Genomic DNA, 19539 nt, shown 5'->3' on the forward strand with positions numbered 1-19539 from the left:
AAAAATATGCTAATTCTTTGTTTTATACTTTGAAGTTTATCCCTAGGTCCTGAAGGCTTGATCCTGATGGCATGATCCTGTGGTACATGATGCTTGCTGTTTTAGTTCATTACTTTGAAAGATCCTGTACATAAAAAAAGTATAGTCATTTTATATAAAATTATGATCATAAGTCAAATAAAAAATATTTTTGTTTAACCTACTATAGGGTCATTCCATACCAAATCAACCAAAAAAAACTATTTTTGACACCCACCATCTCAGATATTGACGAAACTTGGCATGGTTTTTCAATTTATTGATGTTAGTAACCATACCAATTTGTTTTGCTCTATCTCTAATGGTTTAGATTTTACAGCCCCTTAAAGTTTATGGATTATTGGAATTTTAATCATCTGGCCGCCGTTAACTAGATGTGTTGTCCGATGGAAAAAAATTCATATTTTTTTTATTTACTAACCATTTTGTCTGAAAAAAATTTTCAGTTTGGATCAATGTAGCAGGAATAATATAAAAAAATGAACAAAACTACTAAGTGTTTATTTGGAACCATAAAAAAATCTCAAAGTGTAATTTTTATGATTATCGAAACAAAATGTAGAGTTTTACGGAAAATGGTAAATCTCGTAAAGGGAAAAGGATAATCATGAAATCTCTGTTTTGTTTTTGTTCTAAAAGATATGTTCTACCTCATTAAACAGTAAGATTCGTGGTATTTTTACTCCTTTGATAATTTTTTTCACATCAAAACACTAAAATGTTACTTATTTAATTTTGGTTAAAAAGCTGCTTTGGCCGCTATTTGCCTGCCTGCCTGTGTTTCTGAATTATATACAGATGATTAAAATACCATATTTTCCTTTTGGTATCCCACACTCATTTTTATAAAATAAATTACCTTACTTGCTGCTTCCTGTTTCCCACGCTGTCAAAGCCCTGCATTTGTGCCATAACACCATCCTGTTCCTTTTCCACTCGCAAATACGTAAACAACTGCCAGTGTAGTTTACCTATTTTTTTTGTGTTTGTGCCTGGCTGCTGACTTCACACACCCCTTCCCCCGTCTTCTGTGCTTACCCTCTTCCAGATCCAGATGCAAGATCTTCCCAGGAGATAAGCCATAAGGCCAGCGACTGATAAAATCCGTGTATAGTGAGAGAATAAGGCGGGCTGTGAGTGACCTTGTGCATGTCCGAACCTGCCTTCCCCTCACAGCAGCATTATTTAATATAGCTTCCATGTCAGTCCGTCACAGGCAGTTGCCATGAAAGAAGTAAGATTGGTGCTTATACATAACAGTCAATTAAGCATTTCAGTAAATGAGCGTTATTGATAGTATTTATGTGTTTTTATTAAACTAAATGAGTACCAAAGTGCATTGTTGTTATGTTTTGTTGAACAATGGAGAAAAAGTGCAGTGTTGGAGAAACTACTGAAAGTGATTGCCATCTGTTACACTATGTCAAGGACAAGTCTATACAAGGTATTGAAAAACTTTCTGAAGAAGATTTGAATCTTTTGACATTAAGATGTGAATCCAACAAGTTAACAACGGTTTGCCTTCACCATGAAAGTGTGTTTTTAAAGAAGTATGAATTTTTACAAAAGGTGTGTTGTGATCCTTTCAAAAGACATAAAACTGTTATTAAAAAAGCACTTCGTGTTTTAACTGTTCAACAGAGTAGAATCATCTTATCAAAAAGGTACGAGGTTAAAACCTGGTCAGAAACTTTGTGCGTTTTGCAGGAATAAACTTTTAAAATATAAAGAAGCTGACAAGGTTGAAAGTAATGATGAGCACGAGAATGGACAAACAAAGGATATAGGACTAACATTTAGAGATGAACTAAACCAACTTCAAAAAAATACTGTAAATGACGAGCTAAATTCTTCCTTTCATGAAATTACATGCACTTGGTCATCATAGCAAATCACGTTATGCTAAAGAAAAGCTACAAAAAGTTCATGAAAAAGTAAAATCAAAATTGAAACTTTTCTTGAAGTTGATCTACCAGATGAAAAAAAGTTGTTGGAAAAAAGTATGTTGCAGAACAGTGAAGACATGGATAAACTAGTGAACATTATTAAAAAGGAAATTATAGGTGCATCAAGAAAAAAAACACATTCAAATGTTGACAATACCAGCTTCTCTGTTTCTACATGAGAGATATTTTTTACTGAGAGCTCAGTGGTCATTTTTTGCGACCAGGCATGTCAAAATGGAATGCGACGGAATAGGGGGTACTGTAAAACGCATAGCTCGTAGGGAAAGTCTTAAACGACCTCTGGAAAAACAAATTATAACAGTGGCTGAACTGTTTGACTTCTGCAAGACCAGGATTGAAAATATCAGTTTCCATTTTATTACTAGAAAAGCAGTTAAATTGACTCGTCTTGCTATGGAAAGTTGCTTCAAAGCTGTTCAAACTCTTCAAGGGACAAGATCATTTCACAACTTTCAGCCACAAAATGATTTACAAAGAATTGAGGCTCTAAGAATTAGCAAGGATGAAAAAGCAGCTATTGTTTTAAATTTATTTAGCATTCAGCAAAACTATCTCGTGAAATTAGAAGATTTGTACCCTGGATGTTTTATTGCTTGTGTTTATGACAGCTTCTGGTACTTTGGCATGGTGAATGAGATAAATGCTGAACAAAAAGATGTCACGGTACAGTTTCTTCATCCCGGCGGACCATCACCATCCTTTTTTTGGCCCAAGAAAGAAGATACATGTGCTGTGCCATTCCTCATATTATTGCTATGGTGGAACCGCCATAGCAATGACTGGAAGAACCTAGAACAAGAACGTATGACAAATATCCAATCAAAATTTGACAATCTAGAAGAATTTTGAAATACAATAACCTAACAGCGTTACAACCGCAAGTACTGTAAGCCTTAGTAACATAGGAGTATTGCATGTGTAAATAAACACACTAATGTTTTATGTAGTGTAATTTAATAATTATATTTAAATTGAACTGCAATCTCATTACTGAGGTCAGTTCTGTTCATATTTGTGATTGTAAAGGGAACAGGTTGATGTCATGGCAGGAATACAGGATTTGACAGCATGGGAAACAGGAAGCAGCAAGTAAGGTAATTTATTTTATAAAAAGGTGTGTTGGATACCAAAAGGAAAATATGGTATTTTAATCATCTGTATATAATTCAGAAACACAGGCAGGCAGGCAAATAGCGGCCAAAGCAGCTTTTTAACCAAAATTAAATAAGTAACATTTTAGTGTTTTGATGTGAAAAAAAATATCAAAGGAGTAAAAATACCACGAATCTTACTGTTTAATGAGGTAGAACATATCTTTTAGAACAAAAACAAAACAGAGATTTCATGATTATCCTTTTCCCTTTACGAGATTTACCATTTTCCGTAAAACTCTACATTTTGTTTCGATAATCATAAAAATTACACTTTGAGATTTTTTTATGGTTCCAAATAAACACTTAGTAGTTTTGTTCATTTTTTTATATTATTCCTGCTACATTGATCCAAACTGAAAATTTTTTTCAGACAAAATGGTTAGTAAATAAAAAAAATATGAATTTTTTTCCATCGGACAACACATCTAGTTAACGGCGGCCAGATGATTAAAATTCCAATAATCCATAAACTTTAAGGGGCTGTAAAATCTAAACCATTTGAAATAGAGCAAAACAAATTGGTATGGTTACTTACATCAATGAATAGAACAACCATGCCAAGTTTCGTCAAAATCTGAGACGTGGGTGTCATGGTGTGGTTGAACTGACATGGAATGACCCTATATTAATTTTTTCTTATTTCACTATTTCTTTTATGTGCAGTATCTTCCGACGTTCTAACTAAAACAGCAAGTATCATGTACTACAGGATCAAGCTAACAGGATCATGGCATCAGGATGAAGTCTTCAGGATCCAGGGATAAACTTGTATACATGAAACACCAGCCATATCAAACAGAATATACAATGGCTGTAATCAAAGAATTCCCTGGAAGATTATAAAATTCAATGTGTCAGCTACTTAAGTGCACAGCACGTATTCCTCAGAAATGAACAATGTTAACAATTCAATTCAAATTTTTCGCTCCCATTAGACTTTTTCGTTACAACGTAACCCAAAATAGTATATATTTTAAATGCATTTCGTAATGCAAGTATTTATTCTAATAAAAAAAAAACAAACATGAAATGTAAGCAAAAAAAATTCTTTACTATTGCAATACAGTCATTATTTAAACTAATTTCATTATTACAACACCTACACTAACTAAAGTTCTCAAAAAGTTTTTTTTAAACAAAACCCACACGGGTAAACAATGAATGATGGCGATTGTGTGAATACATAGGTATTGCAATCTAAGCTATTGTTATTTTTTCACAAACCAGTAGGAATTAAGAAACCTTTCTTTCATGGTTAATTCTGGAACGTCTCTAGTATATGGAAAACATACATTTATATTTATTGCGGGTAAACAATGAATGGCGGCGGCAGATAAAGGCACAGGTATTGTAATGCAAGATATACAATTTTAATTTTTGCACAAATTAGTAGGAATTATGAAACAATCCCTTTGGAGTACATTTAGGGACATGTGTAGTGTGTGAAAACCATGTTTCCAGATTTTTTTCTATCCATTCTAAAAAAATACAACGTCCAATAATTACTGAAATGGGGGGCTGGGGACAATTGGGAAATAGAGTACACAAGGTGGGTACAAAGGGAGGAGAAATCACGAATGGAAACTTAAGATGGAATGGAGGCAGATGGAAAGAGGTAGGCAGTAATTCATGGAGAGAACAGCGAGAGAGGAATGGCGGGCAAGTGAATTAAGGGGAGTCTTTGCCACTGGATGTCGGCCTAATTGCAAGTGGAAAATTTCAATCAATTTATCAATATTCGTTTCTCCAGGATGGTGACACACCCTTCAGAGATATTTGCTTAAAAGTTTTAAATAGTTTGTTTATTAAATAAAAAATTCTGGAATAAATTTGAACGGAAAATTTTTAGGTTAGCGGCTGCTGGTAAAAAAAATAATAGAATTCCAAAATAGTGTTTATGATTACTCCAGACCTTCCTTGGACAATATTCATTTGAAATGGAAAACAAATTAGAAAATAGTCTTGCCCCACGGCTGTTTTGTACTGACATTAAAGTCGCTCTCTTTTCGAAAACTGTCTTGGCTACACTATATTCCTAAGGATCTCTGGTACAAGTGCAGTTAGTTTCAAGAAAACAGTAGGGCAGTCTCTCATGGATACATTCTGGGATATGCTATTTAAAAAATATATATTACCTACTAGCTGCAGTACCCGGCGTTGCCCGGGCTGAAAACAGGATGAAGGGGACCTTTTTCGAAATCAGATGTAGTTAGTAATTGTCTTCTTTATTTGAATGTCAAGTGTGCAAAATAATTTATATCACTTTCATATCCCGACAGACGTTGTTTTGTCAGTGTGTAGTTATTTACCTGTATATATCGAAAAATTGGTGGTCTGTATGTAATCTAGACTTTATAAAGCACTATAGAAATAAGCTGAAAAATAAGAGATTACTAATGTTGAAATGATTCCATTATCTAGCTAATGCTCAGCATGCATTGCAATGCCTCATTCAGGTTTGTTTTGTAATATGTTTAAAGTAGTTACACATATACAAATCATCCATCCATATCTCTAAATATATATTTATCTCTTTTTACATCTATATATGTATCTCTTTATCTCTATTTATCTCTTTATCTAACCCATTTCATTCTCTATACCTCGCTCTATCTCAACTTATCTCTCTGTCTCTCTCATTCTCACTCTGTATATATATCACTCTATCTCTGTCTCTCTTTTATATTTAAATAAATTGTCTCATGCGTGCGCACTTAGACAACAAAAACAGACGAAGTGCCGCTATGTAATATGAAATAAACACATTTTTTTGAAACGATTCATGCTCTAACTATTTCAAAATAGTTATACCGTCTCAGTAACCTTCACTGGCATCCGCACAACAACTCACCAAAATTTAATCGCAATCGGATAAATGGTATAGGAACCCATACGGCACAAACAAACGAAAATTAAAGACATGACAAACGCATTGAACGAAGGTGTGTTTAAAATTCAAGGCAACTATCTATTGATGAAGTTAAGAACCAAACTGTTATTAGCACCTTTGTTTTGCTAGCCGCTGCGAGCTCCACTAAGCGGACTGGTCTCACCAAGGAGAAAAATATTAATTTGCAAGACCTTACTATGTGTATGATCGTGTGGCAGACATAGAGAAATGACACTCGCTCACTATTTGTATGTCTATGACCTATGATTTTTTCTGTTATAAAATGAAATTTTTACTTTTTCACTCCTTAAGGATGGAATTTCATATTAATATGTAGCCTATGTGTTATTCTGATGTATAAGCTATATTATTGTAAAGTTTCATTAAAATCCATTCAGTAGTTTTTACGTGAAAGAGTAACAAACATCCATACTTACAAACTTTCGCGTTTATAATATTAGTAGGATTAGAGAAGTGTTTTTTTTGGCATCAGCTGCTTGACTAGAAAATTATTATAAAATCATGGGAGATGTCATATAAGCGTACTATAAAACTAGGAACGGTAATTTTCTTGAATAGATGCTTTTCAGAAAGAAGAAAAAGTTAAATTCTAAAATGGTAATTTTGGTTTGCTCTCAATCTATTTAATAATGATTCTGTAAAATGACATTGTGATATTTCAAGAAGTTTACCCGGTAGTATTGTTTTGAACTGTTTGTCAGGTTAGTTGTAATTCAAGTACGCAGTATGGGAGCTCCCGTGCCCTGGTCTAGTGGCCACAGGAGTGAGCGTGGTGTGCGCTGTGTGACAGGTGAACCCAGACGCCGAGGAGAGCGGCAGTGTGGCCGCCGTGTGGGGCTCCTTCGAAACACTCGGCATCTTCCAGCACAAGCACATCGTCGCTGGCTGCTCAGGTACGGCCCGACGCACCTCCGACTGCATTCTCTACTCAAATATTTCATTTTTAATTATTTGTATGCTAAGTTCTACCTAGTTTTGGATCATAGTTTGATAGAGTGTTGGTTGAATGGTCTGACAGTCGCCTCCCACCAAGGTGATCCAGGTGTTCACAAGTGGCCTGAGGGTATCTCGGGGTACTCTTCAGGTCTGTCCTGGGCAGGGCCATTCCCATTCCATCCGTGGTGGGCAGTGGTTTCAAATCAAACTGACTTTAAATAAACGTAATCATTTATCTGAGTTTACACTATTTTACATTAAATGACCAAACTATGCTCAGTCTTGATGAAGGCAAGCAAAATAAATTTAATCAGTTGGACCACTGGGTGATCATACAAACAAGCACACGTAGAAAAAGTTTAAGACAAAGAGCAAGATAAAAGTTAGTATTAAATAGACTTCAACTCAATATTCTCATTCAACTAATATCACAAATGCAAATATTACAAATATATTAAATAAGTTATTCAGTGATGCAATCTGTTGATTCTCTACAAGAACAATTACTCTTGTTGGTAAGTTATGATTACTAGATTTAAGTTTGTAGTCTGATTGTTGCCAGAGACCTACATGCAGTAAGGCGAGCTTTGCTAGATTCAGGAAGTGTCAATGTCTAACTATCACAATCTTACTTGTAATTTGTTTCTCAAAGTCATTCCTTGGTAGTGTGCTGGAAATTAGGCATTTCGACACCCTTTTAAATTTTTTTTTTATTTTAAATTATTTTTGGAAATTTTTTTTTTAATTTATCTGGTTGTTAAGGGAGTGATTTACTCTTTGTTAGGCCGGTGTACGCCTCGTGTTTAAACTTTGTGCCAGTGGACTGAAGCACCTTCTCAGGGGCCTATCGGATATTTTGCTGTCTAATGTGGACATGGTCAGCCCGGTTGAAATTTTTCTCGCCTGCAGTCACGTCCCGGGTTTGTAATATTAATTCCCTGCATGACCAAAATTGCATAGAGCAGCTTGTGGGCTGCAAGCTGCTACTTCTTAAAGGCCTGCTGAGAATAGCGAGTCTTGTCATGAACGGGTCTCCAGTGGACCTGCGTTCCCAGCTTAGTGGCGTTTTTCTGTCCACCCTCCCCTCTCTCCCACCCACCTTAGTTCTGAGAAATTATGCTAGGAGCAGTGACCTGACGTGAACTTAGCCAAGATGATGGCCTGCTTCAAGGACATTCCCCCGGGTCCTACAGAGACCTCCACAACATCTAGCGGCAGAAAAAGCAACTTCGGGCCTGGTCGCCAGCGTGTAGAGCACACGCTCGTGACACCTGGTGGCAAATCAGCTCACCGCCTCAGTTAGTTCCCCTTTACGCCGCTAGAAAGCAGCGCCGCGGCGCCATAAGGCCATATGCTTCCTTCTCGCGGCCTGTAGAAGTCGATTCTTTGTAGCTTCCTGTTACCGCCGGTTGAGAGTGCGCATGTCGTGTTGTTGTCACGACCACTCTGGCACCTCCGCATGTTTTCGGCCCTGAGCCGAACCTTTCCCCTCTTTTTTCCTAGAGCTGACCGCCCAATTTAATTAGGAGCGTGGTCCTCCATGAGAGGACTCTGACATTGGCTACTAACCGCGCAGCAGTTCGGGCGAAACTTCTCTCCGTCTCTTGTGCGGCTATGACGGAAACGACTTCTATTAAGAATGTAGTCAACGGTCTTGAGGGATGTAATACCATTTGTACAGTAGCCATTAGAGAAAGTCATGTTTAGTTAGATTTTAAATTTTTTTTTTATTTTACTAAAAATTTGGTTTCTTCCGTGTCATTCGCAGTATCTCGGTGCGCGCCATCCTGATGTCGGCGCGAGACATCTCTTGAGGCTCGGAATCTACACCCTGTTTGGTGAGAGTAATCCGGCTTCGATTTTTTTTCTCCTCCCCAAGTTCCTGTTTGTTGGCCTTTCGCGCCGACTGTGTATGACTGTCTGGAAGCAGGTCTAATTCGTTTTGAATTTGACTTGTGTTTCAGACAGGGTCGATGTGCTGGGGAGACAAATTGCTCCCAGCTCGTGGTCCTGGACCTCAAACTCCGAGACACGTTAGAAGAGATCTTTCCCGACCCGACGTCTTACCGTGAAGACCCGGGTGATAATGTAAAATAAACATCTCCCCCTTTATATCTACGAACTACATTAACCGAATGAATAGCCTACCAGCGAGCAGTGATTTAAGAACTTAATCCTCCAGAACATGTAGAATCAAGGAAATTAATTATCTATGTAATCATTGGACGAATCAAATTTTGGTGTGATACTTCTAATTTTTAAATTTTTGTTTATGTAATCGTTTGTTGTTAAAGTTGAATATTTGTTGTTTTAAATAATTTCGGGGCGCCCCCATATTTTTTGTTACTTGTTAAGATATTGATTGTGATATCGAAATAATGCAAAAACAAAACTTCTTCATAATAAACCAGGGAAGCCTATAGACCAAATTATTTATGTAGTGTATTTATTTATCATATACCTTCTTCCATATAACGATCCACGAACTCCCAAGTTGCTTGGATGCAGGGAGTGTGAAATTTGTCTTGTTCACCACCTCGTGCCCCCTCTGGTAAATAACTTTAATTTTCTTAATATTTTGCCCAGCAGTTTCCAAGGCCTTTTTATTAAATTAAAATAATATAATTTTGAGGCACGAGGGGCGTTACAGTAGGACAATGCTAGGTCTACAGACGTGTAGCTGGATCCTTACTCTGCACCTCGGTGTGGTTGGCTCCCAGGACTGCACATGGTTCTCGGTCTGGACCCTCAGCGGTGTCGTCTAGCTGCTTCCAGTAGTCCTACTTCATAGTTTATTGTGATGTTTAACTTCGTCGATTTGCTCATGTTAATTTTCAGTCCATTAGCTGGTATGGAAATATTACTCATGCTTTTTTTCTTATATCAATTTCCATAAAATGTTTTATGTAGTAGTGTTCATTAGCATATTCTTCGTCACATACGCTTCAGTTTCTTAGTCGATTAATCCAGTTTGATCCACCAAGTACCGAAAATACTACACATAATAAATTAAAATCTTCATTTCTGCATTTATGCTTAAAAGAAACAAAACTTCCTACTGGTCTACTAGTATAACAACAAATTCTTGATAAGCAAAGAGTAAACCTGAAGTTAATATGAACTATACTAAGCAAAATATTGAAGTGTAGAGAAAAAACACTGAAAACATAATAAAAAATGCTTCAAAGATAAACTAAATGTATTAAATTAGTTCCATAAATAATTGTTCTGAGATAGAGGTATTTTTACTCTTCACAATGGGTGGACTATCATAAACTATTGTACCACATTTCTCACTCCTAAAAGTCTGTACACACTAGAGAGGAGGCTCAAACTATTAGTTGAGATGAAGAGAGAGGTAAGTTTCAAGTTATGTTAATGTATATATTTTCAGGATCACAGTCGCCAAAAGATCTGAAAGTTGCAAGTTCAACTACAAGGTTATCAAAGCATTGAAATGGACACACAAACACATTAGAATAAACACAAAGCAGAATTATAATGTTTGATCGTGAGAGACCAGGTTCGTAGCTGGCTGGCGGCCCTGCACACACACTGGTGTCACGTGTTGTGCCACGGGCTGTACACTGGCGTAAGGCATGCCACGCATGCCTGGTCAGATTACAAGGGTCGTCGCTACCCCCTTCCCCCTCCACCACTCGCGCATCGTCCTGCTTCCGCGCCGTTATCGGTCGCTGAGCGGCCTTGGGAATTCTGCGGGCCGCCGCGTAAAGTGACGTGAGCGAGCGACGCCCTTCTCGACCGTTCGGGCGTCGGGTCGCCAGGGATGACGCGACTCATCAGCCCCTCTCGTCTGTTCGAGAAGGGCATCTCTAGGTATTTGAGCAGCGACGCCGGCCTCCACTGCAGTTTCTGGGGCGACAGAGTCCCACGACGGTGAGAGCCGTGAGTGCCATGGGTGCGGCGATAGTTTGGCGACAGTGTCTTGCGAGGAGTGCGGCGAGAGTTCCACGGTGAGCTCGGTGACGGAGTTCGGTTACGGAGTTTGGCAACAGTCTCTCATGAGGAGTGCGGCCAAGTGAGGAGTGCTGACTGTTGGAACTTGGCAGACACTGAGTGACTTGATGATAAATATTTTTATGTGTGAGTAATTGATGATTAGGACTTTTTAAGAACAATTGTTTATTATGTATGTAAATATTAGTAATCAATAAAACAGTGTAATAAAACTTAATTGGGCTATATCTTACTTACCCAGTAGTTGTCCCCACAACATTATTAAATTGTAACAATACCAAGTCCTCATACATTTTCAAGTCCGCCAATGACTGGCAACGTTAAGAAATGAAACGTGCCTACAAATTAAACATAGTGACAATAAGGCAGACTCATACAAAGCCCAGCTACTGACCGGCAACAACCGACACAGTCAACAGAGAAGGCATGTAGGTCAAAGTCACGACCCTAAATTAAGTTGCCTACAGAAGGCTCAACTAACAACAATATATATGTTTTTATCATGTAATTTTAATTAATTATGTAACTAAGGGCATCATTTGCTTTTTGTATTTACTCTTAATCCTAATTTGTTTGTTACTCACGATTAAGACTTTTAGCAGGACACGATTAAAGAATATTTTCTAGAGCGTGCATCATAGCTTCTGTGTTTTGCTCACCATGTTTGTGTGAAGGGCCGTACCATAATTTTCGTCGTTATATGTAACCACTGCGCGGCGACGCGAGTAGTTGCCATTATTGTGGCCTGTTGGATTGGAGCTGCTAACCAAGGTGGTCATGCACCGGACTTTTTTCCACTCAGACTGCGTCAACTATCCATGAGACGTCATCTACACGCCCTGGCAGCTGGCACTTTGGCAGAGACTACAGTGCCAATATCATAAGTAAAAGAGGTGCATGGGTATAGTGAGCCAGACATCCGGCTTGTAATTTCCGTTAGCACATGCCGCATTAAGACTAGTGGTGTTGGACTTAGTGGCATGAACGGTAAGTGCGTGGATATTTTTACTGCACCAGTCATTGCTTTGCAATGCAGTTTGGGCTGAGCTGTCCTTAACGACACATTTTGTTAAAGGAATTACATTACGAAATTAAATGCAGGAAAGCTGGTGTGGAAACTTTTTCGGGTATCGAGACAGCAGCGTTTGGCATGTTTAAGCGGCTACCAAGTAGTAGCGGTGACAAACTCGATCCAACAGTTATAGATCAACCTCGTCATGACTGATAGAGTTGTGTTTTTTTTTGTGAAATAATTGCAGTATAATGCACAAATGCCATGCCGATAGATAACCAAAATCGTCTTTACATCTTGTGCATTTCTGGGAAGTTATTTGCTAGTCCAGACGATTACATCTAGTATGAATGAGAAGTTGGCACAGCCTTTATGTTTGGTTCAGGCTATAAGTAGTTGTAATGCAAGCAGGCTGCAAGCAGGAGGTTTTCACGCAGGCCTATTGAAAACATCAGGGTGGTGCGAGGAAAAGTCTTAAGTGTTTCTTACATGAGATTTTGTACAATTAATTTACCGTCACGAGCCATAAGACAGTTTGACATCACACGTAGTGATATCGAACTTTTCTCCAACCGTTTTGTGAAACGATGTAAAATTAAGTTTGTCTTTCTTGTATCCAGCATGGGAATTACATTACGTATCAGTATTCATGTTAACGCTTACGTCAAGATTGAAAGACTCTATAATTACCATGAGATGGAAGCATGGGTTAGCGCATATTGATGTGCGGTAATGACCTGTAAATCAAATCACGACAGTATTTTAATTTTTGTAATCAGTATTGTATTTTCATTCGTAATGAATCTTATCTAAATTGGGTAATTCGGAGGTGCACCCCGGTAGTGAATATAGATTACCATTGTGTATTCACCCAGGCCATAATAATTTTTTTGGATATTGTAATATCATTGTGTTTCAATTTTTGTAAAGTAAAGAGAACAGTGATCAACATTTTAAGCCTTTTATTGTGTTTGTGCTCAAGTCACAGCAAGAGGATTAGAAGCTTAGTTCAGGGTTACTCGAGCTTGCCTCATATGACAGTTTAAAGCACTTGACACTGGGGACGACCACGGTCTGACTGCCCCAAGCAAGTAACAGCAGAGAGACAGGGCATGCACATCAAACTACTCTTAAGCAAACTCTAGCTTGTAGCCTTCGTCATCGGCGAGTCTCGTGCGGGCGAATACCGAGTCAGGCCGGAGAGCCACTAGGCGCTCTAGGGGCACACACATCACAAGCACTCGGCAAGTGGTCTACCTGGAGAGTCTGCGTGTGACACTTCATTACAATTAACAGAAAATAATTATCACCTAGATTTTAACATAGAAAACAATTTTTTTACAATTCCACAACCAAATAAAAACAAACTTGTATTAAGTAAAGAGTCAAACATAATGGTTTATTTGGCTTATTTCCATTCCATCATCACCTACAGCATTTAGCTGTATTGAGTATCAGCCAATTAGCCAAAAATGTTTTGTACACAAAAATGAGCTGTTAGAATAATACTTGGTGAGCAACCATGTGAATCTTGTAGGCTGGTTTTAAATGCTGTAAAACTTCACTTGTAGCCTCTACTTATTACTTTTTGTTTTATCTAAAAACCCTAAATTAGTGAATAATGAATTATTATTTCATAAGCACAATTCTAGAAATAAAAAAAAAAACATTTACAAGTGTCTGGTGCCTCATGAGCACTGTGGCAACCCCCACTGCACTACTACCGGGGGTCAGCATGCTCTGAATCATAACTTTCACATTTTGTAATTAGTCATCAGTCATTAGTAGCTCAGTAACGTCATCTTGGGGACTGCAATATTGCAGATGTGGTGGGGTCCCAGTTCGAGTCGAACGACTTGGTGCAGTTGCAGCCAAGGGTGGTGCTGTTTGACCGCACAGTTCGAAAGCTGATCAATGAGTCGAACGGCACGTTTCTGGAGGGACAGAAGCTGATGAAGAGCGTGTCTGTGGTGGACAGTCGTGTGGAGGTGTGGAAGCTAAGCACCATGTACAGGTTGGTAGTCCTGTTACCACCACTGCTTTCTTCTTGATGCCCGCAACACACGGACTGCGTCTTGGCACCCTTGCCTTACTGTAACTGGAATTCCAGTGAATGTAGCAATCCACCGGCACATTGAATATTCGCATCTCTGCTTACATGTTTCATGGACCCCTCCTTACGTAGTTTGGCTTTCTACTTGTCACAATCCACTAGCCACCAGTTTGCATGCTGAATTATGGCTTGGTAGGTTAATTTGTAATGAATGTATATTGGACATTATAGAAATAAGATGTAAGAGTCCAGTTACACTAAATCATCAGCTGTAAACTCAACCCAGCCTCACCTTGTTCCGAGAACTTGTCTGTTGGAATCATGTATATTAATAAAATACAGCATGGCTACGGGCCTGGAACCTGGTAAAGACATCATATTTGTGTTCTGCATGGTAATGGTAATACGTAAAAGTATTTTCGTGGAGTGTACTGACGTTACCCTGTTAATTGCCAACCAATGTTGTATTGCTGGTTGTGGGGATGTGTTTGGGAACTCATTTTGGATGCTTTCGCAGTAGCGAAGATCAGGTGCAGTCCAGAGCCCCGCTCACGAGTTAGAAGTCTCGTAGTTATGGTCAGGTCATGTGCGACTGAGTGCTCATAATGAAAGTCGACTGATTTTCACTTGTCGGGTTGGCCATTATGCATGCGGAACCATGAAAAAATGCTACTGATTAAGGATACCTTTTTTAATTAAATAGATGTTAGAGGAAATTCATAACAATTTGTAAAATTATTCAATTTGAGTAATAATTGTTCTAGGAATGTTTATGTACTATCTAAGTGGGTCATATGCAATTTGCAAGCATAACTTTTAGTCTCATTCATTGCATTTATATACTTTACGCATAAATTACTTATTTTGTGTGAAGAGCAAGTTATTTTTTATGTAATAATTATTATATTTCATTGTATAAGAGGAATCAATTTCATATTCTTGCATTTGTATGCTGAACCAAATATAACAGTAGGCCTACCACTGGTAATTTTTTAGAGTAGGTGAGTGAAATGGTATTTTGGAGTACTACTTAATATTCTTGATTACACTGTAAAGCAATATTGTAGTAAATAATCTCATTATGTAATGATTGATATATTCTTGTGGGGAGGAATTAGCTAGATTTCTAGTGGTCATTGCAGGTTACAGTGTGAACTGTACAGTGACTGTATCCTGCCAGTGGAGGTTCCAAACCCATTCACAAGAATACTAACACATGGCAAGAAAACCTGTAGGATCCTTTTTATTATGGATATCTGAAAGCATATCATTGTAAAAATTGATTTAACAGTGAACTCACAGGACACAACCAAATTTATTTAAATGTTGTTAACAAACATTGAAAAGTCAGGGAGATAAGTCTGGGGAATTATATTATACAGTTTATATTCAAGACTTAACATCAGTGTAAAATACAGCTTGCAAAAAAAATGTCAAAGAAAGCACGAACATGTGTGCAAGTATACTAAAGTTTACGATACCTAAAGGGAATACAATAGACCTCAACAAACCATGTTTATGTTAAACATTTTTACATGTAATAACCAAGATACAGGAACCAGGTAATCATTCAAATTTATAGAACGACTAAATACTTTAAAAGACTAGAAAACACTTGATTATACGGCCCTAGGACCCAGGTGAGGTATGGCAGATGAGGACAATGCAAGGTTAAACAAATTTTTCGTTTTAGGAAAAATTTGCATTGTTAGTCTAATGTTACGGAAATATCCATATAACCCTGGAAAGAAGCCTTTGAAGGTTAATCAAGAATTTGGATGAGTGCAAAGCAGAGGTTAAACAATATTACACAAAATGAACGAGAACTCCACACAAAATTTAGAAGGTGGTGGCAAGACATAATTAAACAAACACTTATTAAACTATTTACCTGAATTTTATCGTCATCTTATAACTGTGTACAAGTTTAACTTAATGGAATTTACTTATGCCCATGATCAGACCTCGTAGCACCATCGTAGCAATAAACACCCATACAAGGAGGAGACAGTCATTACGCCAGAATAAATATAAACTGCTGTGTATGTGCCAAGGGGAGGGACAATACAGGCCATAAGGGGGCGGAGAAGGAAATACGAGCGCCGCAGCTGAAGATGTACGTAAATGAATGCTGTGAGCTATTGCCTCCAAAAGGCCATATATTACTTTTATGTTATTTCATTATTATAGAATATAAATATTTTAGTTCAGAATTTCGGCACAGTTATCCATATAACTTTACAGTTAATGTTAAAGGAATTAAAAAAAAAAAATATTTTCAGAAGTTGCTTGGCTTCTGGTTTGTATTGTAGCAGAGTTGAAGGTAAAGATTTCACTCATACTTCATAGACCTTGCAGGGTAGCAGTTACCTACTGAGGTTCTTGGGAGGAAAGTGTTTCCTGATTGGCTGCAGCTGTGAGTCATTAAGAGGCTTCCTTTATTTGGTTGGCTGGGCTTTTTGGCCTATTAGAAGCGATCTGTGTTTTGTTGGATGCTGAGCTAGGTTTGAGGCTTTCTGAAAAGTGGTTCAGATATTCTACTTAGTTTGTATCCAACCTCTTTATTTATGTTCAATGAGTATTTTAGTTTTTTTCCCTGTTTGGATATATCTTGTCTTGCATAGGGAGATGTTGGCTATGGTGTAGAATTGGTTGAATTCAATGCTGGCTGGTTTCTATGGCGAGTTTGGTTATGACAAATAGTAGTTTTTCATGTTTCTAGTTGCTGATATGTTCTATAACCCTAGTGAAGCCTGCCAGTTTGACCTTTGCCACATTAAAATGGAATCCACTACACATCGGCTAGAGTTTCAGTTGGATTCCATCTCATTTTTTGGTCAGTTCTGATTGGCCAAACAGCCCAATGAACCAGAAGATAAGAGGCCACTGTTTGGCAGCAGCTCCAGCCATTCACAGAAGACCAGTTCCAATTGACCAAACCAACCAGCCAACCAGAAGAAAAGAATGCTCTGATTGGCCCCCCCAAAACTGCAGCTAATCAGGAAACGCTTCCCTCTCAGGTAAGAGTATTTAAAGGCAGGAGAATTTCCAAGAACCTCAATTGGTAACGCTACCCTGATGGCGACTGAAAGTTCGCTCGAAACATCTGTGAAATCTTCGCTACAAACTAGAAGCCAAGCAACTCCTGATTCTGGTCACATAAGCCTGTGCTATTTATTAAAATGAATTCTTGTATGCAAACCTATGCAAACACTTAAGATGCATTAAATATTGTAAATTTACTTTGCTGCCTTTGTAAATATAGAATTAATCTGGCATTGAAATCTTAAAGGTTGAATCATTTTTATCTAAGTTATAGCTTAAATTATAATAATATTTATTCCTTTCACAGAGTTTGTATGAGAAGATCATGCCATGGTGTGTACTCTACAGCAATATGGGGCAACAGCACGGCCAATAAAAAATGCTCTCGGGTTGCCTCATCTTAGTCACAGCATGAAAACAAAATTATTGTAGCGATCGTGAGGTGCATGCGACATTTTCATCTCTAAAACGAGTCATAAAATCATACATGGAAAATTTTTGTTCAAGCATAGTGACAATGCTAAGAATGGTCTCGTATGTAAGTTCACCATTTTAGTTGAGCTCGCATCTAACTGAAAGCTGAGTGTTTCAAACATAGGGCTCCAGGAAGTAGTTGCTGGGTTACTATAATTCATTTAGTAAAATCAATAAAAGCAGTTTTATAACACAAAATTGTTATATAAAACAACTCAGCGCGTAGCCATGATATTGATATCATTCTTCACCTGGGGCTCAGAGAAAATACTTGCAATAAATATTTAATTAATTTTACCTTAACTTTATGAATGGTCATTTGGAAAGTGGAAGAAAACAGTTTCCACTCATGCAAGATGTGTGCACATTGTAGGGGTTGGCTGCCCTGGTCTGTGCAGGGCCATCATGCACGAGTGCTTGGAGAACCTGCAGAAAGAAGCGGCCCAGGAGTCTGACGAGCGACAGGAGAGCTGTTGCCAACTTGTCACCATCTTCTACAACATACAGTTCCTGTGGCACCTCCTAGAGATCATGCACTTTGCAGTCGTTCCCGGTAACTGCCACCGTGCCTTTACATCCTTACACTCTTGCAGCAGTTGCCGCCTCCCGGGCTAGCAGAGCGCTCCCTTCCCCTCCATCCTTTCCCCCTCTCCACCTTGCCCCAGCCTTCCCCTCCGCACTTCCCCTCCTTTCCCGAGGCTTCCCGTCTTCCCTTCTCCTCGTTTCTCGAACCTTCCCCTCCGCCGCTTTTCTCTATTGTTCTCGAAAGACAGTTCGCCTGTATATAAGGCCGCGAGTTTGCTTAGGCCGGCACTGTCTTCAGTCACTCTCGCTCGTAGGCAGTCCGCTGGGAGGAGGCCGCGCTTCTTATGCTCATGGTTGATTAGTTATGTTAGAAGCTTCGCTTTAAATCCACTATGGATCTCTGCCTTGTAATTTCCGCGTGCATTAATGGTCTGTTTGCTCAAGTTTAACTTCTTTCTTACGAGCCTTCTGCTCTTGATTGAGTGGTCTAGATGGGTCTTGTACCTAATTTTGTTGGATGTTCCATTTATCACCGACCTTAATTTACATGAGTGTTTGCTTGATTATTTGTTTTGCGCATTGGGCTTCCTCCCTGTCGTAATATTTTTTTGTTTTAATGTCTTTTAGCTGGGGTTCGCGATTCCCATTTAAATTTGCCATGAAAGCTTATGTTGCAAGTAAACTTAATGCATAATTTAAAGCCTTAATATTTATACTTAATTGTTTGATAACGTTTGATAGCGTGAGACTTTTATATGACTTTTGTCTGCCTGCTAAGGTCTTTTAAATGTACATTAATTAAGAGAACTTTCCTTATGCGCAGTACTTATATACGTGTTACGTCAGGCGCATTTTCATTGCGCAAACTGTTCATGATGCTTTCTTTTCAAGCATCTGTTTTATACTCATGTTTGTAAAAACCATAACGATTAATGGGTGTGGCCTGTACATTTGTTATATCTATTTGTACCTTAATATATTATCATTTTTGTTTAATGAATAAAATATATTTTTTCCTACTTTCATTTATTTTCTAATATAACAACATTTTCACAACAGCTGTTGTATCATATTGGAATGGTACACCATTGGTACCCATTTAACTAGTTGAAGTTACTTCGATCCCACTTCCACCTAGCTTCACTCTTGCTAGGACTGAGTGGTGTGCATGTAGAGTGTGCGTGTTGCGCAGGGAGCCAGGTGCTGCCACCACAACTGGACTGGCTCAGGTTCCACTCCTGCTAGGACTGAGTGGTGTGCATGTGTGCATGTAGAGTGTGCGTTTTGCGCAGGGAGCCAGGTGCTGCCACCACTGCTGGACTGGCTCAGGTTCCACTCCTGCTAGGACTGAGTGGTGTGCAGGTGTGCATGTAGAGTGTGCGTGTAGCGCAGGGAGCCAGGTGCTGCCACCACTGCTGGACTGGCTCAGGTTCCACTCCTGCTAG

General features: G+C 38.5%; 1 protein-coding gene across 1 annotated transcript in view; it reads left to right on the plus strand.

Moving 5' to 3' along the window:
• The window catches only part of LOC134538552 (nuclear pore complex protein Nup85), an 89309-nt gene that overhangs the window by 1205 nt on the left and 68565 nt on the right, over positions 1–19539 (plus strand). The window contains exons 2-4 of the mRNA XM_063379971.1: positions 6862–6964; positions 13822–14011; positions 17968–18122. Coding sequence (XP_063236041.1) covers positions 6862–6964; positions 13822–14011; positions 17968–18122 — 448 coding nt within the window. The remainder of the gene's footprint in view (positions 1–6861; positions 6965–13821; positions 14012–17967; positions 18123–19539) is intronic.

Source organism: Bacillus rossius, chromosome 13, assembly GCF_032445375.1.
Source record: "Bacillus rossius redtenbacheri isolate Brsri chromosome 13, Brsri_v3, whole genome shotgun sequence".
NCBI classification, from domain to species: Eukaryota; Metazoa; Arthropoda; class Insecta; order Phasmatodea; family Bacillidae; genus Bacillus; species Bacillus rossius.